This window comes from Excalfactoria chinensis, chromosome 25, assembly GCF_039878825.1.
Source record: "Excalfactoria chinensis isolate bCotChi1 chromosome 25, bCotChi1.hap2, whole genome shotgun sequence".
In the NCBI taxonomy this organism is placed as follows: domain Eukaryota; kingdom Metazoa; phylum Chordata; class Aves; order Galliformes; family Phasianidae; genus Excalfactoria; species Excalfactoria chinensis.
In genome coordinates, this window is record NC_092849.1 from 1,913,440 (window position 1) to 1,938,444 (window position 25,005).

Here is a 25,005-nt window from a genome sequence, read left to right on the forward strand (position 1 = left end):
GGGGGTTTGCTCCCAATGGCATTGCCAAAGGCCAGCAAAAGGTCTCTTGTATTGTTGTATTTGACCCTGATTAATGCTTGATGATGGTGCAAGATTCGGTCTCCCAAGACAGAATCTGGCTGCACAATGCTGGGAGCAGAGCAGAACACCTTTCCACACCAAAGGAAAAACCAACATTCTCCTTCTGGTAATCTCATTTTTTTCAGCCAGCCTGTACCACTCCCCATCCTTAAGGGAAGTTTGTTCCTTGACCTGGGAATCCAGCTGCAGGCTGTGCATCCTCAGGGGTGGGTCTGCCCTCAGCTTTTTCCTCTGATGCCATGATAAAAATTCTGCTCTCTGTCAATCAGAGGGGCTGCAAAGTGTGCCTGGCTCCAGTGACGAAGAGGAAAAGGTTTGTGCGTCGTCGGGATGCTCCTTACTCACCAATGGCAGCTCCACCTACGTGGTCACACATTTTCCCATAGGGATTTGCAGTGCTGAGCAAAGAACCACTGCCCGTCATCGGTCCCTCTTCCTGAGGCCGGTGCCTCTGCTCAAAGGAAGGAAAGATTTCCCCCCTCGGACAGGAAAGATCCACAGGCTCATGGCAGGATATGGTGGGCTGAAAGGGGAAGGAAGGAAGGGGTTTTCTGTGTGAAAGCAGAGAGAATGTGAGAAATTTGGGCTGAAATCGTGGCTTTTTGGTCTGCAGTAAAGGGTTGGTGTGCAGGTGCATGGGCTCAGCCTCATGTATGGACCTTGGCATGGGAGCAGCGAATGAGAACATAGGGGAAGGGATAAACTCCGAATTCTTCTCTTTTTGACCAATAATTGATTTTTTAAGTTGCTTATTTTGGGGTCCTTTGATGGAAGGCCACGCTCTTCCCTGTGGCTGTAGGGATATCTACTATATATCTAGAGATATTTCCTATACATAGGAAAGGATGCAGAAGATTTCATTTAGGTCATTAGCCACAAAACCTGATTTGCCAGAAATATGAACTCAAAGCCCACAGATGCCACATTCTCATCTAAATCATGGCCAAAGAGCATACGTGAGGCTGAGCAGCACATGTAGAGCTTTAAGCAAACATTGCCATATTTTGAAATATATATGTGTATATACATTAATATAATCATACCAGGTTTTATTATCAGCCCAGAAATAAAAGTAAACAGCCATTTGGACCACTTGTATTCCCCAGCAGAGAGGGAAATGGCGTTGGGCTGATGGCTCCATGGAGCCCTGAGCCAAGGATCGTGTCCAGAGAGGAGCAATGATTTTGTTTTGCAGTGAAAACAATTAAGCTCCAAGACTTGAGATGAAACAAAGCCCTGAAGGGAACTCTTAGGAACCAGCAGGAATTTTCTCCTGGCTTCCATAAAACAGGGCTTTGCTTTTAAATAACCATCGTGAGCAGCTGTCTTTGTGCCCTGTGCTGCAGCATCCGTCCCATAGAGGTGTCCCCATGGCCTGGCTCCTCACCCGGGCTACACTGGCATCTCAATCTGCCAAAAAAACAAGAGCCAAAGAGGAGTGAAATGAGGAAAAAAAAATCCCATCTGTGTGAAAATAATTACATCTCCCCCATGAGCTCATTCTGGTTTTACAAGTTTTTCCAGCTGTCGGCTGGAATACAACGCCTGTGCCTATCTCAGGTATTTTCTGCCTCAGGTTCTTGAACTCGCAGCAGGGATCCCTCTGAATCGTGGAGATAAATGGGGTTTACACCAACATTATCTCTAATGGCAAAGGTAGTGTTTTTAAGGAAGATGCCAGCATTGGAAAATAGAGATTTGTAGGCATGGTGAGGAAGAGGCGTCCTGGAAAATGCTGATATAGTGAAGAAAAGTCATTTGTGTGAACAGCTTATCCTGCTGGATATCTTCATCCACGAGCTAGAAGCGCTGTGCGTCCTTCCCTCCAACCACACCATGGAAAGAGTGGGATCCCAAGGGGATGTAATCCCCCACATCCATCCCCAACACTTTGGCACTGAAATACACTGAAATATAAACAGGGTTTCTACAGCTCAGCCGTGAGTTCCCTGCGTTTAACCTGCAAAGCCTGCATCCATTTCGTCCACTTGCTTTCTTTCTGCCTTTTCCTTCTTCATCTAACCTTGCACGATGGGAACAACCAGTGCAGCTCAATTTGTTTGAACTCGGGTTATATTTTTAGCATCCTACTTCTTTCATATTCCCAGTCGTACTGGCTGAATCACGATGGCAAAGACAATGTCCTTTATTATATTGTGGAAGGGTGTTTTTTTTCTTTTTCTTCTTGGGTTTCTCTCTTTTTTTTTTCTGCTCTTTATTTTTCTAAGTTCACAGGAGGCAGGAAGTTCCCAAATTTCGCTCCCAACCGCTTCATACGGTGTCACTCCAAGTGCCAAAGATCACACTCCTTCTCCTCTGCTCTTGGTCTTTCTTTCTCTCCCCCTTCTCAGAACAGCAAAGCAGGAAGGGTGAGGGCCAGGAAAATCTGAAATGATTTTCCCTTTGTTTTGTAACGAAACTTTAAAAAACAACAATAAAAGAAAAAAATAAAATAGAAAAGGACAAGACAAGAACATCAGTCAATCATGTACTTTGGTCCTGGGCCAAATCAAATTAACTCCTGGGCAGTTTGTTCCATGTGAAGATGACAACAGGACTTCCATGTGCTACGCTCGCCATCGCCGCGCTGAGATTTCCTCTCCTAGGATCTATCTCCGTGCAGAATTTCCACCACAGTGATGACTTGGATCAGACCTCTGTTGCTGGCAGCTCTTAAAATCAGAGCTCTCGTTATTGAGTTGGGGATAACAAGGTAGAAATGTAGATAATAAGGTAGATAATAATAATAGCAATAATAATTACAAAGCTTCTGAACGTTTGGTTATCTCCTTTGTTCTTTAGAAGAACTCCACTTGACTCAAGCTGCCTGCTCTATACACTGCGTGAATGAACTGTAGGCATTTTTTATCTATAGGATGTGTGGTCCCACTAAGTCAATCTCAAATTGAGGAAAGGAAAATTAGTATGACAGTGCTGCAGTCTCTTGTGGAGAACAGATCATTGTGCTTTGAGCCATACTGAAGAGCTCATGTCTCATTCACCTCTTCCATTTGGGGCTGGAGTTTAGCACTGATGACGTTATGCCCTCATTGACTGCTTGAAGTCTTCCTGCTGTGAGGGGCAGTTGTTGCCATAAAAGAGACTTTCAAGCAGAATTTGTTGGGTAGGGTGACTGTATCCATTAAGGTGAGGTGCCTTGTCCCTGTAAAATCTCAATTATCTAGGGGCAATTTTATTTTACAGATGTGGTTTGTGAATGAGAAAGCCATACGAGCTGAAATTTATGAGCACTGCATAGGAATAGTACTCAGTATTGGACAGTAATTATTTATAATGGTTATTAATTACAGAATAGTTGTGAAGCTCAGCTTTTAAGTGTAGCATCCATACTGCTTCCAAAGCTTTACTGTTGCAAGAGCAGAAATGGGAACTGACTTTCTCTTCGGAAAGACATAATTCACTGTTCATCTGCAATGTCTTTTTTTGGTCAGTTCAAATTGAATGCTGCTTCCTTTGTCGCTTTGGCTCCTAGATAATGGAGTGGGTGGGTTTGTTACTCAGCAGTTGGGTGGGTGAGTAGGTGCGTGTGTTCAGGAAGTGATTTGGGGATTACTTCTTAAGCCAAAATGTCAGATCGAGTCATTAAGGCTGGAAAAGAACTCTACGATCATCAAGTCCAATAATAGACTCATCACCGCCATGTCCACTCATAGAGTCTTTCAGGCTGGAAAAGACCTCTGTGATCAAGTCCAGCCATCAGCTCCCACCATCATGCCCACTAAATCATGTCCCTAAGATGGTGACACCCATCTCTATGCCCTCTGAGTGAGACAACCAAATGGCATTAGGACATCTACATGCAGCGGTGTTCTTGTTGGGCACGACCAGGATCACAGTGAGGTTCAATGAAAGAGCCAGACACGGAAAAAATCCTTAAATTTGACATTTTATTTCATTGCAGAAGAAAATCCAACATAGGCCTCATTATGTTATGCATCTTCAATTATAAAAATAAGCAAAGAAAATAACTTGCATCTTTCTCATTACTATGATATGTTTCAAATAACCTTTATATGAACACACTGAGCTTTAAAAATGTAATTTAAACAATAAATAATGACATATACCAGATATGCTCACTGTTTATTCCAGTACTCAGCAAAAACAAAAACAAAAACCCAAAACTCTCTCCCCCTTCTAAGTATCTTTAAATTATAAATACATAATGCAAATTTATAATGGCACAAAACATCTAAAGTGCAAACAAATCACAATGAGAATCATGCAAACATTTCTAGATAAGCCCCTCCCCGCCTCCGAGAGAAATCATTTCTGCAGTGAACGCAAGATTAAAAAAATAAAGCATCAGAGATTAAATAAAATGTGAAATAGCTGGACTTAGTGTTGAGAATCATTCCCCATTGCCAGGGGGATTTCTCTCACCTAATTCAGACCATACCCATGAGGCACCGTTCCCAGTCGATGGGAAGTGCCACCATGTCCCCCTCTGCTGATTAAGGGAGAGTTGAAGTGACCAGCTTAGGCTAAAAGTTTGGCAAGGTGAACCCCAAGTCTTTGGATTTTACAGCTCTGTGCTTGCAGCTTCCTCACTGAATCACAGAATCATTAATGTTGGAAAGACCACTAAGACCATCCAGTCCAACCACCAACCCAAGCCTGTGACCTTGCGACAAAGTCAGACAAGCTTAGGTTCTCACTGAAAATAATAATAATAATAATAATAAAATTTAGGAGAACCCAAAAAGACAGGATTTGGGCTCCTGCTCCCCAACCTCAAGTCAACTTTGTAAAGCTTTGGGTTTTCATAGAAGTGGTGCGCAAAGCAGCAGAGAAGCCAGTTGCCACCAGAGCATCTAGGTGAGCTCACTGAGCTCTACTGACATCAGCCCATGGGGGAACTCAGCAGGGAGCTGCTTCCTATTGCCTGGAGCCACCCTGTTGGGACACTCCAACCAAGTGATATCTTTCTGAGGCAAATGTCCCCCCCAAAATACATGCACTCAATGCACAGCCCCAGCAGGTCTCCCCCTTTTCTAACATTCCCATTGGTGCAATGCTGCACAGCGCACAGCTACATCACAAGCAAAAGTCAAGCATTTAGGGTCGTGATGTTCAAAGGGACTTTGGTTTTCACCTTGCAAAACTTAATGGTGTCGGACTCTATATGCACCTGACTTTAAGAACGAGCAATATTGCATCTTGTTTGTCCTGGACTGCACGATTCAGAGTACTCAAAAACAAAACAAAACGAAAACCCCAACCCTCTACCGTCAGCAACATTTTTTTTTGCTGCTTACAATTTCATGACAGCACTTTTGGGCTACATTTAATGAAGACAGCAGTATGAGAAATGCTGCCACTGCATCTGGTTTCAATATATTAGCAGCAAGTTATTGTTTAAAGGCTTTGTGGTTTAAAAAAAAAAAAAAAGAAAAAGAAAAAGAAAGAAAGAAAGAAAAAAAGAGGAAAATAATAATAATAATAATTAAAAAAAAAAGAGTTATATTGCTTTAGAGTTCAAAAAGAAAAAGAAAAAGAAAAAAAAAATAGATACCTCCTTTATTAGCTCTCTAACTAGTTGAGCAAGAGTCATCCACGCCGCAGACAGGCTCCAGAGGGACAGACTTTGGAGCTGGCCGTGCCGATCGCGTGCCACGCTGCGGCTTTTATTGGCTCGCCGAAGCCACGAAGGGCTACTGTGCAGAGAGCGGCGTCGGGGGAAGGCCCCCATCTGCGGCCGTGGGACCGGCCCTGGTCCTGTTCGCGGAGGCTGCGGGAGAGATGGGTGGGAGGAAAGGCAGGTCTGAGAGCTTCATGCATGCGCCTTTGCTTTGCTGCAGGAGCTTACAAGGTTTCTTTGCCTGCCTTCCCCCAGAAATGGCCTTTCTATGGGAAGTTTTTGCCTTTGGGATCCTAAAGAACCGCCTGGCGTTCCCCCCAGCAGCTCTCCAGCAGCCTTGGGTACAGCTATGGCCACTCTGAGCTCATTCTGCTTTTTTTTCCTTTCCCCATATCATCTATGAAGAGAGGTTTGTTTCTGGCCAAACGTTTTCTCTCTTCCATTATAAAAAGGCCACAGAGTAGAAGGTGAACTCTTGAATATGACAGAGATACTATTTCCAGGAAAAAAAACCAACAAAACCAACAGAATAGCTAACTTACAAAACTAAGTTTATGCAATAAAGTTATTATATTCTGCTCCTATCAAGCAGACTCTCATGGAATTTATGTACAGTACATGACAGATTTTAAAACTATTTATACCACAGTTAGAGCAAGACCTTTAATACTCTTGTCTTAAGACAGGGTTTGTTTTTGTTAACTTCTCTTAAAGCTTTAGACAGTTAAATACAGTACATAGATGTTAGCTTTTAAATACAATGCAATATTATGTAACCTTCTGACTAGGTTTAACCATAGACCGGCACCGCTTTTAATCATTTCCGTAGTACAAAATGTTCCTTTCCTGATTTACTGTGTGTTGGGGGAGGGGGGACTGGGGGGGTCGTTTGGGTTCATTTTGCACTGTGGTGCCAGGTCATGGTAATGAGAATCACCCACAGCTAGTGAGCTTGGCAAACCAAGCAATGGGTTCATAAACCAACAGGTTAACGGAGCTGTGTTGGAAGGATTAGGACTGCATGACGCTAAGAGACCGGGAATATGATATTCATATTCGTCCATGGCCAGCACAGATTCATAACACGAATTCCATTGACATCATTAGGATGTGCAATAGTTGTTAGTGCATCTATCATTGCCTACCAGCTTGCTACGAGCGAGAATCGACGATTCTCCTGGGTGCCAAATCTTCAGACCTCAATGGTGTTAGTGCTACAGTACTTTAGGGTTTGGTGTCTGAAGGCCTGACTGCTTCACGGTTCTACTTAAGACTAGGATCATTTGGGATCACTTTTTGTGGGGAAGAAAAGAGGGATGGAGACATTTTGACGGCGGGAAAGCTGAGACACTGAACACAGACCCATGCAAAAGTTGGTTGGAGAGGAATAGAAAATATCAATGACTAAATCTAAAACCAGTTCCTAGTTGTTATTAAAACTAGCTACAGTACACTTGGTTTGGGTGCGTTACTCTTCTAGAAGAGAGACTTCAGCTTTGGTAGTGCTTAGCATCCCTTACACCCATCGCGCGGCCGAGGCGTTACGCGCTTTCGGCAGAGGTGCGCTTGGCGTGGGCTGGGCTGGACCCCTCACCTCGGAGGTTCCTGAAGTAGAGTTTGAGCTTCTGTGGCTCGGTGATGCGTCTCCTGGCGAAGTCTGTGCGCGGGTGGCCCTGGGCGCAGTGGTCTGTCTGCAGCAGGTGGAAGAGGCTGGCCATGTTGGGCCCGATCTTCTCCATCAAGCTGTCCTTGATGGTGCTCACAGTCTCTTCGTCACACTCCAGTAGGCTTCTCACCAGCTTGTTGTAATACCTGCAGGACAGACACCGTCTGTTATTCAGTCTCAGGCATGACCAGAGAAATGGGGCATAAGCAGATCCCAAGCCAACAGCACTGCCCGTGCAACAAGACTATGGAAAGCACTTTTAAGTCGTTCAGGATATGCTCATAGAAACATAGAGGTTGGAATCATAGAACCGTAGAATCATAGAATGGCTTGAGTTGGAAGGGACCTCAAGGATCATCAAGTTCCAACCCTCTGCTGAGTAGTGCAACCACTGGAGTAGTTCAGGATGTGTTCGTAGAGTCATAGTGGTTGGAAAAGATGTTAAGATCAAAGAACCATAGAAACTTTTGAGCTGGAATGGATCCTTAAAGGCCACCTGGTCCAACAGAGACACCCATAGCTCCATCAGTGCTCAGAGCCCTCTCCATCCTGACCTTGGCTGCCTGCAGGGATGGGGCGTCCACACTGAGGAACTAAGTTGGTGTAACTGGCTTAAGCGTGTGTTTTATTCTGCTCAACACACCAAGCTTCTAAAGCTTTAGAAAGAAAAATAATCAATTCTTTCTAATAGGCAGACGCTGCCAGAGTGGCCCTTCCTATAAAGGAATCCATCCCTGTGCTTCCCAGTACCTCTGAGCAGCTCTGGCCCTTCCCTCCTCCCTTCCCTTACATGCAGAGAAGGACCGGAGGAGGGAGAAGCAGCTCAGCTCAGAGCCCGACAGATGCGTGCACTCCCTGGGGACAGATCTTTAGGACATACAATTGCCACTTGTGGTGAGCTGACTGTGCATTAAATCACACATGGGGACCTTCTGCTTTCCCCTGTTGCATGCTCGCCTGCTGCTGCTATCTCAGCCCCAAGCACACGTTCTTTGCAGGAGGAGGGAGCCAGGAAATTGTGCTGATTTGTTTCCCCAGCACTGCTTGAGCCAAGCAGAGAATGGAGCTATGGCAGCACACGGCCCTGTGTGCACCACATGGATCATCCCCCTGAAGGCAGAAAGTTGGGAAAAGAGGGGCAGCCCCATATATTCTGGGCCGCTTCTGCCTGAAAGGACAACGGGGAACTTATTTTAAGCCTTTAAGGTCACCGTGACATTTTTCCAAGGGAGCAGAGAAGAGAATAACCTGCAGGAGGAGGAGGGGAAGGAAGAGGGAAATGGGACTTCGCATTCAGGCTCCTTTCCTTGCGCTCAGCTCTGCCCTTTAGAGCCGTCAGTGGAGGTCAGGTGAGGTTAAATTTCTCCTGCACTCAAAATACAAAAGGAACAGGAGCACGGCAGTACTGTCATTGGATTATGCACAGATGATGGTGAATGCATCTGTGCAAACCATACAGGGCATGAAGAACGGATCCTACCCACTGCCCAGCACCATGCAATCACATCAGAGTACTTTCCACTGCTGCAGCTGCAACCTGGCGGCTGCTGATGCCTCTCTAGACTGAGAGCAAAGGCAGCAAGGCTTTCCTCTGCCTCTGCCATGAGATTAAATCACAGGAAGATGCTATGACCTTTAACTACTTCCTCCTGGCGTCCCAGGCCAAGTGGCACATTCTTATTCTGACGCTATGTTGGGACAGGGGCTGGGAAAGCAGGATGCTTTAGGAGACCTTCATGTAAACTATTAGCTGGGAAATCCTGCTGCTTTTGTTACTCAACATGTCATAATATCCTTTGGCTTCGAGGCGGGCTGGCGGCAGTGGGGGAGGCGTTCCCTCAGCCTGGGGACAGAGCAGCTCTGCATTAGGCACGGGAGGAACATCCCATACACATGCAGCACCACTGTGCAAAATGCTGCTGCCCCACATCTCATCCCACATTTATCTGGGTGAAGAAAGAAAGCCACACTGGAGCTCCTGGCTTGGTGGACAGTGACTTTGGTTACCTACCAACTCCCTCCTTGCTGGAGGAACTGCCTTCCCCAGTGTGCGACTTTCTGGATACCTACAATGCAGTTTTCAGTGATGAGTTTATCCTGGACAGAGATGAAATGCCTATATAACATCATCCCACCTGTGCTCGCATAGGTCTGAAGGCTTAGTATGCTTCCTGATGAAGTCAAACAGCCAGCCCAGAGGAGCTCCAGCAGCCAGCCAACACGTTACATTGCAGCTCGGTCTGTTTGCACTCAAATTCTAAGAGCATATTTACTCAAACTGCTCAAAAAGATCCCTTTTATCCCAATCACAAGACTCAGCACTGATTGTTCCAGGATTTAGAGGAAGAAATCCCTGCCCTTGCAGCGTGACTGCGCAGACTGCAGCAGCTCCCTGAAGCCTCTCTCTGTCCCTTGTCCTTGGAGATGGGGACAGGTCAGGTCTGTGCTCAGATAAAGCATAGAGAGCAGCGTGACGTGGCCTCTCCTGCAGGCAGCCCTTGCTAGCAAGGAGGAACAGGGGTGAAACAACCATTATGAACACCAGATCATCCCTAGAATGTGCTCTACTGGCTCATTCCACAATAAGGTTAAAGAGTCTGTTCACTGGTTCCCTTTCAGCCTTCCTAATCCTTCATATCTGGACCTTCATATGACACCAACCTCATTTGCTAGGTGCAATAAAAGCAAAAAAGAAGAGAAAAAAGTTGCAATAGGTTGAGTAACTCTTATGTGCTCAATCTGATGGATGCTATATTAATAACACCGGATTGATATTTAAAAGGTCTTTTTTTGCCTTCTGCATTCAATAAAAGGTCTGCATTCAAACTAAAAGAGCCAACATTTAAACCAACTCCAAGCTTTGAAGCAATGTATGTCCAGTTAATTTTACAGTTCTCCCCTGGAGATGCTTGTAAGTATATTTACCAGAAAGAAAATCATAAGAATGCTGGTAAAAATTAACAAGGATTTGAAAAGGCACTGCATTAGAGGCTGAACTGCATTAGGGCTCTTAAGAAGTTAGAATATGAGGAATCAAGTTGACTTTCTCTACACTTTGCATTTGTGTGTTGGATAGTGTGATGGTTTAGATCGGAAGGGACATCAAAGATCATGGAACCATAGGATGAGATGGGTGGGAAGGAACCTCAAATGTTATAGAATCATAGGATGGGATGGATTGGAAAGGACCTCAAAGATTATAGACCCATAGGATGGGATGGGTTGGAAGGGACCTAAAAGGCTGTAGAATCATAGGATGGGATGGGTTGGAAAGGACCTCAAGGATTATAGAACCATAGGATGGGGTGGGTTGGAAGGGACCTTTAAGATCATCCAGTTCCAATTGGATATTCATGTTGGGTTTGTGTTGCATTCCGGCCACCTACCGGTTTGAGAACTGATTTGGGAGCTGCACGACCTCCGTGATGGCTTCGGGATTCCGCTTTGCAATGCCGCACATATCCAGCTTGCTGTAGCACTCCTCCTGCACTTCGGAGATCATTCTTTGGAACGTGGAGCACCTCCGGATGGCGAGGAACACTTTGGACGTGACCCCATTGGCGATGCATTTCAAGCTTTCTTTCACAAAAGCTTTTCCCTGCAAACAGAAGAAAACCCTTAAAATGCAACAGATTTCATAGAAGGGGGTGTAATAACAGATGCTCTGCTATGGCTGGCTGCTATTAATTACCCTTCCTGCAATTACAAACCTGCTGGAGGCCTCTTACCAAGAGTGACAGGGAGCTTGACCACAAATGCTCACTATTACTGCAGTGTAGTTAGGAGGCAGACAGCAAGTTCCTCTTCCCAACAGCTTTAAGCAATTGAAGCATTGGGAGTACCAGCACCAGGGATGGACCTAATCCTGCCTTCCACTCTGTATACCAGGGGCTGGACACATGGGAGCATGTGCATTTGGGGATGAAAATGATGCAAAAGGAGCTGTGGTATTCTCCTATTTATCCTGCTGCAGCTCTGGAGGGGGTTGATCTGGCTGTGCATTCCCAGGCCTTTAGACTTCCAATTCAAACCTCAGCCCCGTGCCAGGTCCCACAGTCAGAAGACACACTTTGTTCGAAGAACGTTTATATTTCCTCCTGAAGAGGAAACTTTGTTCTCCGCCCCACTCAATGCTCCCTGCCAAGTCCTCACACATTGAGTACAGTACGTGGAAAATGTACTGCAGAAAATAGCCCTGAAGGATGCGCTCGTGGCCAAAACCCAATGCTGCGGTTCTGAGGAGCGGCCAAGAAGAACAGCAAGAAAGGAAGGGTTAAACCTGCACAGAGGAAAGAGAAATGAAGGCGTATCATACCTGAGTGTCAAATTTAGCAGCGCTGTAAAGGAAGGACTTGCAGATGTCGTACATTCCATCCGTGTCGCACGTGGAGTTCTCCAGGCAGGCAAAAGCCCCACAGCCCACTTGGAGGGCACTGTTCAGGCAGCGAACCACCTCGGCTGTGGAGAGAGGCACAAGGTTAGTGCCTATCACCCCCTGCAATACCAAGCTGTAGGCTGTGTCATGTCCAACTGTTGGCCAACTGTTCCTTGGGATGGTGAGAGAGGGGACAAAGAGAAGCAAAAGGCTCTGCAAAGTGAGTTAATGACAGAAATCATGGAACTGCAAACTGAGGAATAGAGCCTACAACTACCAAAACATTCAGCGGGTTATTGTGGATTAAAAGAGAGGTGGGAGCCATTGGTCTTAGGTAGATGGAGACTTGGAGGTGCATCCCAACCTAATTCTCATGGTGTGCACTTACAGCATTACTCAGAGCTTGTGTGGACAAGGGAGAAGCAAGAAGAATGGCCCCGTGAGATCATCCCTAGGGTCATCATAGAATCATATAATGATTGAGTTGGAAGGGACCTTAATGATCAGAAAGCCATAGGACTGGTTGGGTTGGAAGGGACCTTAAAGATCATCTACTTCCAGTGCCCCGATGTGTTAATTTTCATTACTACAAAGGTCTTGAATGAGGAGCTTGGTGCTAATATGGTACCCAGCCATGCACAAGTGTAGCCAAGAAATGTTATGCAGCTGAAGATTTGCACAGAGAAGCGACATGTGGGCACAGAAAGTTAAGGCAGTGGAGATGACCATGCATAATTAACATCTGCGAGGCAGGAGCTGCTCTGTGCAGAGGGATATCCATGTCATCCCATCTTTTTTAGTGCAGATAAGTGTGCATTTTAACAATGAATCAGCAGTATTGCCACATGATTGCCCTGAAGTTAGAAGGGATTAACCTTTTTTGGTAAACTGAACATCTGTCCCCTTATGTGTCTGTGCAAGGCATATTCATTACTTTCGCAGCTCATGTTACGAGACATTCTTTAGGAAGAAATGCAAACCCAGAGTCTCCCATTGAGATCTTAGGTGTGGGAAAAGCGAAGGCTTGCATTTAGTGGAAGAAGGCAACACCTTACACAGAACTAAGTTGTAGCCTAAAGACGTATCTCACAACTGGGAGAAAATAAAATGAACAAAAATCACCCAATTAACCCCTCCTCACGCTCTGCTCCTGCTTACATGCCTGAAGGGAGAAATATTTGGTAAGATCATCCTCTTCCCAGTTCATAACCTCACAAGTCATTCCCATAATTATGCTTCCACAGGTTCAAATTATAACTTTGCTTTCAGCAGACTTAGTATGCATTAAGCTTTTATTGTTTTAGGCACAGTGCAATAGTGAGACCCTATGTTTCTATAGCAACCAAATACAAAAGGAAATTGAGCAAACACCCTGGTATAATGCTGCAGAGCCTTGCAGATCTAAAATAAGACATCTGTTAATGAGCTCCAAATTAGAGACATAATATCTTTTCAGTGTACTTAGAAGACAGATTTTTAATTTCCATTGTTCAAGACAATGTGTCCAACTTATCTAAGCATCTACAGTGCGCAAAGTGGAGACTCCAGCTCTGACTTGCCAGCAATTTTTTTTTTTCCCCTTTAATCTATTGTAAAAGCAACTTTGCTAAATGTCACAAACGTATTTGTACAGTACCATCTAACTGATAGCAATCAGCTCGTAGAAAGAAATGCTCGCGGCGGACAGTTTCTAGGTTACTGCATTCTTCAAAGTCACACATCTCCCCCCCTCTCTGAGCAGACAGATGTTTGGCAGAACAATGGTTCGGCCAAATTTCCATGGATTTTATCAACTTCCTAAAAAGCAAAGAATTTCACTGCAGGGGAGTTGGACTGGATGACCTTTAAGGTTCCCTTCCAACTCAGGAGATTCTGTGGTTGTATGGATTTAACGCCTAAGTGGGGTTGCGATGGGAGAAGGGAGAGATGCATGCAAGCAGAAGGGGAAAAAAGTGCACAGAACTCATTTAGTAGATGGGGGAGGAGGAGAGAGAATGAATTACATCCTGCAAGCAGAGCACACACCGGTTCCTGACCCAGCTCTGAAAGAAGCTATGCACCAACATCATCCTCAACCAACCCCTTACGTTCATGCTTGCTCCTACCAGTTTATAAGGAAAAAAAAAAAAGAAAAAAGAAAAACCAAATAGAGGAAAAGATAAAAAGAAAAACCAGCAGGAGATACATCTGAAACAGTGGAACCCATCAGGGCTGAGGCTCAGAGCCCTCCTTCTGCCTGTTACCTGAGTTCTGGGCTGCAACCCTGGGCTTCCTGGGGCTCACAGAGTCATTCTGTTCAGCTTCGTAGGACGCGGACGCACTGATCACCAGCAGCAGCAGCAAACCAGACTTTAGGAGCATTCTCTGACAAGTTTCCGCTAAGTGTGGCTTTTTGGCTTTTTTTTTTTTTTTTTTTTGGTGTATGTGTTCTTCCACTCCGGCTCGAGCAAAGATGTGGAGCTGGATGGGAATGCAAGGAGCGAGCCCGGGGTTGGGGACCGCTGCCCGGCAATGCGTGGTGACCCCTCCGGCTGTGCTCAATGGGGGACCGGGAGCAGTGCTGAGGGCTTTTATAGCCGCCCTTATCGGTCCCCCGCGGGCTGCCGAGCCAATCGCGAGGCGTTGGGCAGAGCCAATGGCAGAGTGGACTCATTCAAAGCCCTCCGAAAACTGCAACTTCACAGGAAGAATATTTTCCAGCCCATTAAAAGTACCTGCCAAACAACGAGCATCAAAAAGTTCATCGGTGGGAAAGGGGAAAGAGGGGGAGTGAGGGGGGAGGGGAGGGCACTTCCCATGGAGGATTGAGCTCAAGGAAATGACAACGCGGCCCGAAATCTTCCCCCCCTCCTAAAAAGTCACCTGCCCTTTAAGGAAAGATATTTTCCCATCTGTTCCCAGAGATCCCGTGGAAAGAAGGAGGGAGGGGGGCTCTGGGCAGCCCCATGGCAGAGCCGGGTCCATGGGTGTAGGGAATGGCATCGCCCAGTGCTGTGTGCTCACCCCAACCCCACACCCCCCGCGGCTCACGTAGGCACATGCAAATACCCCAAACCCTGCTCCCCGTGCACAGCGCTCCTTATCTCAGACAATTATGTTAATAAAATCATGCGTTCAGCTCAGACCTCAGCACGATCCTATAGTGCTATTCCTGCTTCGAAGTGAAAGGACTTTGGGGGGGTGCTTTGGTGGTTTTCCTCCCCCTTCACTCAAGTCTGTTCTTCTGATTTCATAACGGGAGGAGGCAGCCTGGTGCCTGAGTTAGGATTCGTTTTAATGGGCACATAATGAGGATTAGCACACGACAGGACTGATTATCCTATAACAGAGACAATTTAAGGCTCCGAGTACTTAAAGGATGAAGGTATGAGCAGCAGTTGGGCTGAAAAGAAATCCTGGAGGTGCTCAGAGATTTATAGATAAAAAGTCACAAATTCCATCCACTTTGAGTAAGTGAAGGGATTTGGATATCAGCTATTACTGATCAGAGAAGAGACGAAACACTCTCATCTCCACAATGGCAGTGACACCAATCCAACAGATTCCTACAGGCATCCATGCATAGAAGTCACATTCAGCTCGGAGGAGCTGACAAACCTGCCTTGAGTGGAGGTGCAAAAACCCTCTGTCTCATTCATTCATTCAGGTTTATGAGCAGCACAATGGAGAAGCCAACAAGGAAAAGAGCAGAAGGGAAAAACCTGGGTTTGACAGCTCTGCCCTTGACAATGGGACCAGTTCAGGCTCCATGCACTGGTGACACTGTTGGTGTCAGCTCCAGTTGGAATAGGAGCAGGAGCGAGGTTGTGCTCCTGCCTTGGGGTCAAAATAACAGCTGGGCCAGATGTTCCAAGTGTGCTCCAAAGGCACTGAAACAGAAGGGTTTCAGGTTTCGGCTCAGCGTTGTGACACTGAGCCAATTTCATTAAATAATAATAAAAAAAAAAAAGTTAAAAAAGGGAAAAAAAAAAGAAAAAGAAAAAAGAAAACAAACCAACAAAAACCAGCCCTGCAAAAAGCACTGTGGTTTCTCTTGTTTAATACGACCAGTCCAGTTCGCAAGTGAGAATAATCCCATGGGGTTTGATTCTGATTAAATCAAAAGCAACTCTGGCATTGACTTCAATGGGGGATGAATCACCACCCCTATCTAAGTCCTATTTGGAGTGGAAGCATTGCATTTTCCACAAAATTGAATTTCAAATTCAAAGCCCGATTCCTCCACCCCTTCACCCTCAAGGTGAACATTCCTCCTGGTCTTTTGCAGTGTTCTGATCTGAACTGGAATAGTTTGCAAAGCAAAAGAGATACGTATACAAGCATGTATACATCCTGATTGGAGTCCAAGCTACCAAAGAGTCCCTATAGATCCCATAATACTTCCAACACGTTTTCTATTCTTTCTCCTGTCATTATTCCAGGGTTGACTGAATCCTTTAGTGCTATACATGCTATAGAGTTTGTACCTGCTGTAGATTTTCAAAGCAACCCATCCTGATGATGATTAGCAATAAAAAGAGATGAAATATAACAGCAACAAGCACTACAACAGGCAGAAAAACTTGCTCGAATCTCCAGCCAATGAAGGCAGCTTCTTTCCTACTGCCTTAAGAAAGCTGGAAAATAAATTCAGGACTGAAGGACCCACACTGAGTTGCTGTACTAGAAAATTATTTGTGTCCTTTAATACCAGAGTGCATTTGCATTGGTTATTTTGCATACTGAGGGCAATGAGGATTACAAATCCCCATGAAACTTCCATTTTGCCAATGGGGATTGGCTTCTCTCTTGTACTCCAAGCTCCAAGAAGACTTAGGGACACAAGAAGTGTATCTATTATGGAATATTTAAATGTGAAATATTTTTAATGGAATATCTATCATGGAAGACTATGTTCCCTGAAAGTCTTCCTTCCTCCTATTAATACATGGCCCAGATCTGAGATATGCCACCAGGAGAGAAAAAGCCCCTCAAAATAATAATAAAGATAAATATTGTAATTATAAAGGTCTGACTCAGCATTTCTAAAAGCTCAGCATAACCTGCTGGAAGGATTTCCTCCTTCCCCCTCCCCTTCAGGATAAATGCTGCTCCAAAGCAGAAGGATGCCTGTTCCAAACCTTTGTTTTCTGTCTGATACATGTAAGGAAAGAAAGGGGGGAAAAAAGGGCACTGTTAGTCCTGAGCAAAGCAGCCCCTCCGTGCCGTTCCCATTCAAGAGATCCCATTAAATCGAACAGTACGCTCCATTGTACCGCCGTTCGCCTATTCCCAAGGTGTTATGATTTTTGTCCAACCTCACAAAGAAACACAAAGGCAGGAGGGGGGGGGAGCAGGCGGCGGGGGGGGGGGAAAGAGCGAAAGACGACAAATAAAAGAGGGGGACCCAAAGCCAATCATCCCCCCTCACCCCCCTCTTTGCTCAGCTGCCTTTGTGTAACTCGATGCCTGCCCACCTTTCAGCCCCCTTCCCAACCCGGACCCATTGCATTCGCTGCTCTCTCCGGAGGGACGTGAGCAACTGCAGCACCTCGGGAGTTATCCACGCTCGGCTGCGTCGGCCCCGCACGTCGGCTGTGAGCAGCACGGCGACACTTTGGCACACACGTCCACAGCCACCCCACCCTTTCCTCGTGGCTCAACTCGGTTACGGTGCTCCAGGGGACGGCTGCGGAGCCACACCGTGCTGTGCTGAGCATGCGTCCTCTGAGTAAGATTGGATTATTAGGAGGGATTTCCCAATGGAGACGGTGATCAAGCATTGGGATGGCCTTCCTAGGGAAGTGGTAGAGTCCACCATCCCTGGAGGTATTTAAGAGATGTGTGTACGTGGCACTAGTGGACATGGCTTAGTGGTGAGACTCAGTGGGTCTCCAATGAGACTCCAATCATCATCTCAGTTGAGTTACCACCAATTGGGTTCCCCATCTCTTTGGTGGCCAAAACGAGGCAAACAAACAAACAGACAAACAAAAAAACCACCAAACAAACCAATCTGGGCATTTTGGTGAAAAACTCAACTCCATAGCATCCAATTTTGTTGCTTTTTTGTGTTGTCTTTTTTTTTTTTCCCATTCCAGCCACCAGCTCAAGATGATGGTTGGAATCTCACTGGAGACCTATTGAGTCCAACCTAAGTTGATGGTTGGAGTCCCTCTGGAGACCTACTGAGTCCAACTCAAGTTGATGGCTGGAGTCCCTCTGGAGACCTATCGAGTCCAAGCCAAGCTGATGGCTAGAGTCCCTCTGGAGACCTATTGAGTCCAACACAAGTTGATGGCTGGAGTCCCTCTGGAGACCTATTGAGTCCAAATAAGCTGATGGTTAGATAAGATGATCTGGAAGGTCTTCTCCAAACTAAATGATTCTGTAATTCTGTGCATGGGAAAGGAGCAAACCCTGGGCTTTGACAGCTTGCCAGCCACCCGTACACATCTTGCCAGACCAGCTCCTCAACAGGTGCACATTAGGCTAACCGCCGAATTCAATATTCGCCCTTCATCTGCGCCATCCTTCTGATGCGTCACTGCATGCTGTCTGGATGCGATTCCTCGTTGAGGAGTTATAAACCAGGAGTAGCTTCAATTACACGGACAGTATAAAAGCAAAGTAAGGGAGAGGCTAAGCAGAACCTTTTAATCTGCTTAGCCCAAATGAATAACCCCGGCTGCACCGGAGTCAGTGATGTCAGAACTTGTTCCAAGAGGCAGGATGCAAGTTGAGTTACCTGGGTGTCTGCCCCAACAAAGCCACTGGGAGCCGTCTTGTTGGCCTTCGCTCCATAAACCTGTCAGCAAGGAGAACAACAACAACAAAAAAACCTGCTCACAATTTTCCTGCTAAACAAAGGGATTTAATAACGCTGGTTTATATGCAAAAAGTCAGAATAGGTTTAATTGGGTCGTGACCGCTGTATGTTTAATGTACAATTGCTTAATGCCCAACATAAGGTTGCAACTATTGTCTTGTGCTGCACTTGAGTTAATTGTTAAAGCAAGTTAAAGGTGTTCTCATGTTGCTGTACTACATGATTTATTCACTCCACACAATTTGATTTTTTTTTTAAATAAAAGCAATTATGTATTTTAGTATATCTCTGCTAGGCTTGGTTTATATCTTGTAAATGCAGCATGTATGATGAAAAGCGATTAATAATAATAACCCAGCATTACTTGTAATCCCATTCTCTAAATCCCGACTGCCTGCTTCAATGGGATTTTGATTAAGCCCGGATGTGCACTATGCATTAGAGATTAAGAACTTTCAGCACTCAATTTGCAGTACCTGGCTGTGATTTGGCCACTGGAGGTACCCCACCAATGGAAGGTATAACCAACCCCCCGAGGGCACTGCAGACACCTTTCCTCCACTCTTACCAAAGGTCCACAACCACCAGCTTGGAGAGAGTTCTGAAACACTGAGTTAGTGCAATCCTTCCAGCCCTTCAATGTTTGCTTTCCTCTCTTGAGCCCAAATCCACAACTCATTTGGCTGCAGCAAGAGTTAATCTTAACCCCGATTTGAGAGACCCCCACATCTCCGTGGGACCCCCATTCTACCCCAAACCTCACCATAAGTCCTTCCCCCTCCCTGCTCCACGGCCTGATGACACCAGCAAATATCCAAATAGTTTCTTGCAAAGGCTTGTCTTAACCAGAAAGAGGATCTCTCATTAAAGCATAAAATTAAACACTTCAGAACAAAGATATTGGCACATTAATATGGAGATTCTGCCTCACCCCCCCCCCCCCCCTTCATCAAAATGTATTAGCCCTTCATGTGCAATTTGCATTGGAAAGCGTAGGAGCCACATAGCATTAACAGCTGTGAAATTGGTGTCATTCTTAAAGGTTAAAATAAACCCAGCTATTCTCTAAAGCTGCCAAGCATTTCTTTGCAAGATCTATGGCCAGAGCCTTCATGAATCATGAAATTGCTTTTTCTGCATGATCCTTGGGAAGATCTCTCCCCTGTTTACAGGCAGGCAGAAGCAATCCCTGCTCGGCCTCTTGCAGGGTGTCCTCAGCACGAGGTGTGAAATGAGGCAGGCAGGAGTCAGCCAGCAATATACATTTCAATTTGCACAACAGCTTTTTAAAAAATAGGGGGGAAAAAAGAGGGGGGGGGAGGAGGGAATGACATGGCAGCATTCTCACTTTGCTCTTGAGAAAGTCTCTTGAAACTTTTCTAGTCAATAGTTACTGGAATTTGTTTTGCAAGAGTGTCATTTTTGTAGTTTTTATTACTGTAACAAGTTACAGATCCTAAAGTTGATATATTAAACACGCTGGTTATCCTACTGACAAGAGCATTTAACATGGGAATCATTCTTTCCCCATGATTTTTTCAGAAGCTAGAAAAATTATTCTCATGGAAAAACCATTAATTGCTAAGCCCTAAAGAACACAGTGCTTGTTAAGTGAGGGGGATATGAGTGAGCAGAACATAATTCAGAACATATAGAAACAAATGGGAAAGCCCCTATAGGGATTACAGCCCCGATCTCTGTGCCAGGGGCTGACTAGCCGCCAATGCAACCCAAAGGCTGGAGGTCCTCCTGGATTTGGGGCTCATCAGAGCACAGACTGCTGGAAGTTCCTTGTCCCAGATGAAAACCAGGAAGGTTTTCTGTATTTTCCCTGAGGTTCCACACGAGCAATAAATTCTGCTCCTTTTAGGGCTGATGGTAAAACCATGAGCTCAGAGATGGTCTCAAATAAAGGCATCCCCTATATCCCCACCCAATGTGAATTCAATCCTAATGATGGTTTCTTGTTGCCCATGGAGGCTTTGAGGGACATGGTTTAGTAGGCATGAGTGATGGTTGGATTTGATGACCTTGGAGGTCTTTTCCAACCTTAATAGTTCTATGATTCTGGTTGGGATGGGTTGACAGTTGGACTTGATGATCTTAATGGCCTTTTCCAACCTTAATGATTCCATGGTGTAATGATTCACCATCTAACACTTGTTAAGCCACCTGCAGGGAAAAAGCAGCACCACCCTCCTTTTTCTTCCCAAAACCATGCAAAGAGGATCACGGCTGCTTTGCCCTCAATTCCTCCCATTGCCATGCAAAGTCATGAGCACACTGTAACCTCCGTTCACCCAGGAGGTTAAACCCAAGCAGAAACACAGCCTGTTCCCAACCCTGCTCTGCCTGCAGTGCCTACAATCCTCCCCATCTGCTGCTTCTGATGGCAAACCCTGAACATTGCTAAATAAATAGGGCTGCAAAGAGCTGTGCATCGCATGGCTGAAGTTCATGGGTTGGCCTCCAAGGGAGATGCTAATAGACTCAGCACTCAAACTGGGCAGCAAGAAGGGCTGGGCTACATCAGAAGTAAGTTGGCTTTGAATCATACTGTGTTGGAAAAGACCACTAATATCATCAAGCCCAACTGTCGACCCATCACCACCATCCCCACAGAATCATAGAATTATTAAGTTTGGACAAGACCATGAAGATCATCCAGTCCAACTACCAACCCAGCAGGGGGCATCCCCAACCCCCTGTCTTCATCCCTGTGGGCAGCTTCAGTTCCAGCAGCGTTTTATCACTGCACCTCACACCCAGCAAGCAGGAAAAAGAAGCAGGGAGATCTGAGTAGCGCAGTGTGGTTTCCAAGCAGATTCCTTTTTTTTCTTCCCCTCTCTCCCCCATCCTCTTTTTTTTTTCTGATCAAAACTGAACTTAAAATAGAAGAGGAAAAGGGCTTGCATAAATATCTGACAGCTGCTTGGAGCTTTCTGCAGTCACCAGCAAAGCAGGGAAGAACCTGAATTTTTAGCTTAGTCAGAGAACCTGCTCCAGCCTGGAGAAGGTGCTACCAAGCAGATGGATGAGTCCTAATGGTAAGTGGGACCTGGAGAGCAGAGCAAACGGAAGGGGAAAGGGGAAAGGATGCTCAGGGCTAACAAGGATGGAAAAGATTTGAGGGTGTCCCCTACCTGCTAAGGGCACATGGGTAGTATCAGCTCTACCCGTTTCCCGAAGGACCACTTTTATGGCTTCAGTTCACTTTTCCCCCATTGTCCCTCTGCTCAGGGATGCTGAACCATCCTGCAGAACCCATCCAACAGCACAAAGGCTTCACCCCAGCCCTTACACAGCACCACATTTCAGCATCAGACCAACTCCTGAACCAGCGATGGAAACACTGAGACATCACTAAATGGGACAATCAATTTGCATGGAAGATAAGAGCCCGGACTGCAGCACGTTATCTTCTGAGAGAACAATCCCTTTGTAGTCCTAAATTAAGATTTGTCTTCCAGATTGCTGTTGCATCAGATGGGAACTAAAACCAGAGCAGCCACAAATTGATTGTCTTTTCTAATTGTCACTTATCTGGTGTTCAGCCATAGGGATATGCATTTAAAGGCCTTATATGAACTGGGAGTTTGACCCAGTTCATGCCAGCACATGGAAGAATTTGGCTGGGATTTCTCGTTGACATCCGCCAGCAGAGCAGCAGCTTTGTCCATCACAAACACCTAAAGCTGAGGGTGTTTTATTTCTGGGAAACGCCACTGTCTTAGCTCAGTTTTAATTCTAAATAGAACAAAGGAGTTCTTTTATCCCTATGAAAGAGTTGGGAAACTGATACAGGCGCTGATAAACAAGCGGATGGCGAATATCAAGCAACCAACATCTCAGCTAGAGCATAACACAAATAAATCAGGATGTTGGTCCTGCTCTGCCTGCACTGAATGGGCCACGTTCATGCCCACAGTCCTCATTGCAAGATGAGCAGAATCTCATCGTGTATGTTTTTCATTCCAAACATCCCTATAGGGCTGTATATAAAACAAAAAGCAAAAAAAAAAACCCCAAACCCAAATAAAAGAAAGCAAATACCCCCCGTAATAATAAAATGAAATCAAAAGAAAATCCCCAACCTGCTCATAAAAAAAAACCAAAAATGAAACGATGAAGTTCATAAAGCCTGCCGTGATTTTCAAATCCATCCTTGGTAATTTTAGCCTGATTTAACAAGGTGACATTTCTGCAAACACTGCATATGCATGGGCGTGCACGCATTTCTGATCATTGAAATTCCCTGGAGACTTTCAGCTGCGTATGATGGAGTTCCCCACCACCCCAAATTTGAGGACAATAAGTTGTAAGCAATTGTGGCTGTTGGAAGATAACCCTACGAATCACCCCACTCTAAACCTACAGAGTCTGAGCACCCCATGATGGACAGCAGAGCTCCAGGGGAAACATGGGGGAGAGGAGAGGAGAGAAGGAAGATGTCAAAAGCCCCAGTTGTGGGAAAAGCTTCACTAGCAATTAACAATTGCCCACATGACACGAATCTGTGGGAAACCAGGCTTTGTTAATCCCTGTGCTCAAGGAAATATTTCTTCATACCCTGAGGAAGGGGCCCGTTTCCTGCCAGCTGCCTTCCCACTGACAGGACCTGCTGGGTGTCACCAGGCCACCCCAGCCCTGCGTGCACCACGGCACCATCCAGCCATTCACCAACAGCTCATTTCAGTTCTAAATACTTAAGACCTGGTTGGACATGCTACACACTTAATCTGAAGCTTCATCTCTTGTGATATTTAAGACACGGATGGTCAAAGACTGAGGAAACAGGAAACCAACCTGTGCTATTTAGAAGGGTGGGTTAATAACTGGATAGGCTTGACCAATTTTATCCTCCTCCTCCACCTTTTTGTTGGTGAATTCTTACTCTCCTTCCCTCCAGAATACTCCCCATTCTTCACTTCATTGCTTTCGAGCTGGTGGCAATTCTTTGAAATCTCCATTGCTGCAGATAAATGATGCTATGATGTGTGATGGAATTGCCTACAAGATGGGATTACAATGGGTCTACAACATCACGGAGTCGTAGAAGAAGCTTTGATTAATGTCCAGTCAGCCCCAGATCCAGAGCAGTGCTCCACGGTGACCAGTGCATCCTATTGAACAGCTCACCCAAAGAGCTCACCAAATCTTTGAAGAGCTTTTAGCAATCTTGTAGCAGAAAGCTCCTGACTTCCCAGCTGAGATCATCGCTTCTTATGGGAGAACTCCCAGCGGTGCATGAGAGCCATTTGCAGGTATTATTTTAAGGGTATTCAGAGGAGCTATGCTTACCAGATAGCATTAATGAGAGAAAAAGGAGCAATTTGTGAAAATCGCTCAAATCTTTTCCAGAAATTGCAGGCAAGAAAAAAGGTTTTGCTTTGAAATTAGAGTTAGGGTGAAGTCACCTTCCCTGGAGGTGTTCAAGAACCACGGGGATGTGGCACTGAGGGACGTGGTTTGTGGGCATGGTGGGGATGGGTTGGATGGACTTGGTGATCTTAGGGCTCTTTTCCAATCCCATTAATTCTATGGTTCTATGAAATACCACACCTGGATCCAAGGCAGAAAAGATCTCCTAAAGCTTTGCAATGGAGACTAGCTGATTAGCAGCAATTATAAGACAGCTAGGATTGCTGTGGGTACAACAATGTAATACAAGAGCCCACGTCACAGAAAGCAAAAATCCCTTCTTTGGGGCAGTTATGCTTTTGGGGCTAAGCCTGGAGCAACGGTGCAGCCCAAAGTAGTGAACAATAGGGGGGGGGGGGGGAACTTATGAAGGCAGGAAGCTTTTGAGAATGCTCTAGATCTAAAAATAGGCTGGAGTTTTGGTTATTTTAGTGTACAATGCCACCAGGCAGCCAGCTCACAGCAAAATCTGCAAACTCATTCCCTTCACACCAGCTCTGCACTTCAGTGTGTGGCTTCCGGGAATAAAAGTGCAAATTTGGGCAAGGATGCAAAGAATGCAGAGTTGCTCAGCTACTCTGGTTATGAGAAGCAGTGGAAGGCCCTAATACAGGCACAGAATCCCATCTAAATATATAGACAGAAACTGAGAATAGCCTGAGACAGCCCTGCTCCAAAAGCCCACTCTGAGCTCTCGGAAAGCCTCTCTGACTTCTGCAGCTCTGGGTCATGCCCTGTCCATACCGAAGGGCATGTTAAATTGGGTGTACAATAGCCCTTTTCCATCCGACGGGCAGGCAACGCCTCCAGGAACCTATTGACTTTTCAGAGGCAATGAGAATAAAATTACAATTTGGAACCGAAATCGCCGCTGCGACTGTGATGGAGACCAGAGCTATTTAGGGATTAGATTAACACAGAGACTTTATGAAGCATCAGCTGTATGGCCGTGTGAGTGAATCAGCAGGCTGTTAGCCTGGGGACCAACTGTTAATTGAAAAGGGGGGTGGGGTGGGGGGAGAAAGGCTGGAGTTTCATATCTAACAGTTAAA

At 45.6% G+C, this 25,005-nt stretch overlaps 1 protein-coding gene across 2 annotated transcripts; it reads right to left on the reverse strand.

Moving 5' to 3' along the window:
• Positions 1 to 3,971: 3,971 nt before the first annotated feature.
• STC1 (stanniocalcin 1) lies at positions 3,972 to 14,260 on the reverse strand. 2 transcript variants are annotated; one of them, XM_072357056.1, is made up of 5 exons: positions 13,968 to 14,260; positions 11,665 to 11,807; positions 10,736 to 10,947; positions 7,278 to 7,495; positions 3,972 to 5,833 (listed from the first exon to the last, which is right to left on the reverse strand). In XM_072357056.1, exons 1-5 carry the CDS (start codon positions 14,083 to 14,085, stop codon positions 5,757 to 5,759), a joined length of 768 nt encoding a protein of 255 aa, XP_072213157.1. In that variant the 5' UTR covers positions 14,086 to 14,260; the 3' UTR covers positions 3,972 to 5,756. The 2 variants fall into 2 exon arrangements, with proteins under 2 accessions (XP_072213157.1, XP_072213158.1); XM_072357057.1 differs by lacking the exon at positions 3,972 to 5,833 and having other exon boundaries at positions 7,112 to 7,495; positions 13,968 to 14,158.
• Between the last annotated feature and the right edge of the window lie 10,745 nt (positions 14,261 to 25,005).

Excerpts from the sequence above, each read along its gene's own strand:
- STC1 (XM_072357056.1), bottom strand. The coding sequence starts at position 14,085 with ATGCTCCTAAAGTCTGGTTTGCTGCTGCTGCTGGTGATCAGTGCGTCC. Across the intron at positions 11,808-13,967 it reads GGTTGCAGCCCAGAACTCAG|CCGAGGTGGTTCGCTGCCTG; the intron begins GTAACAGGCAGA and ends CTCTCTCCACAG. Across the intron at positions 7,496-10,735 it reads CCAAATCAGTTCTCAAACCG|GTATTACAACAAGCTGGTGA; the intron begins GTAGGTGGCCGG and ends TCTGTCCTGCAG.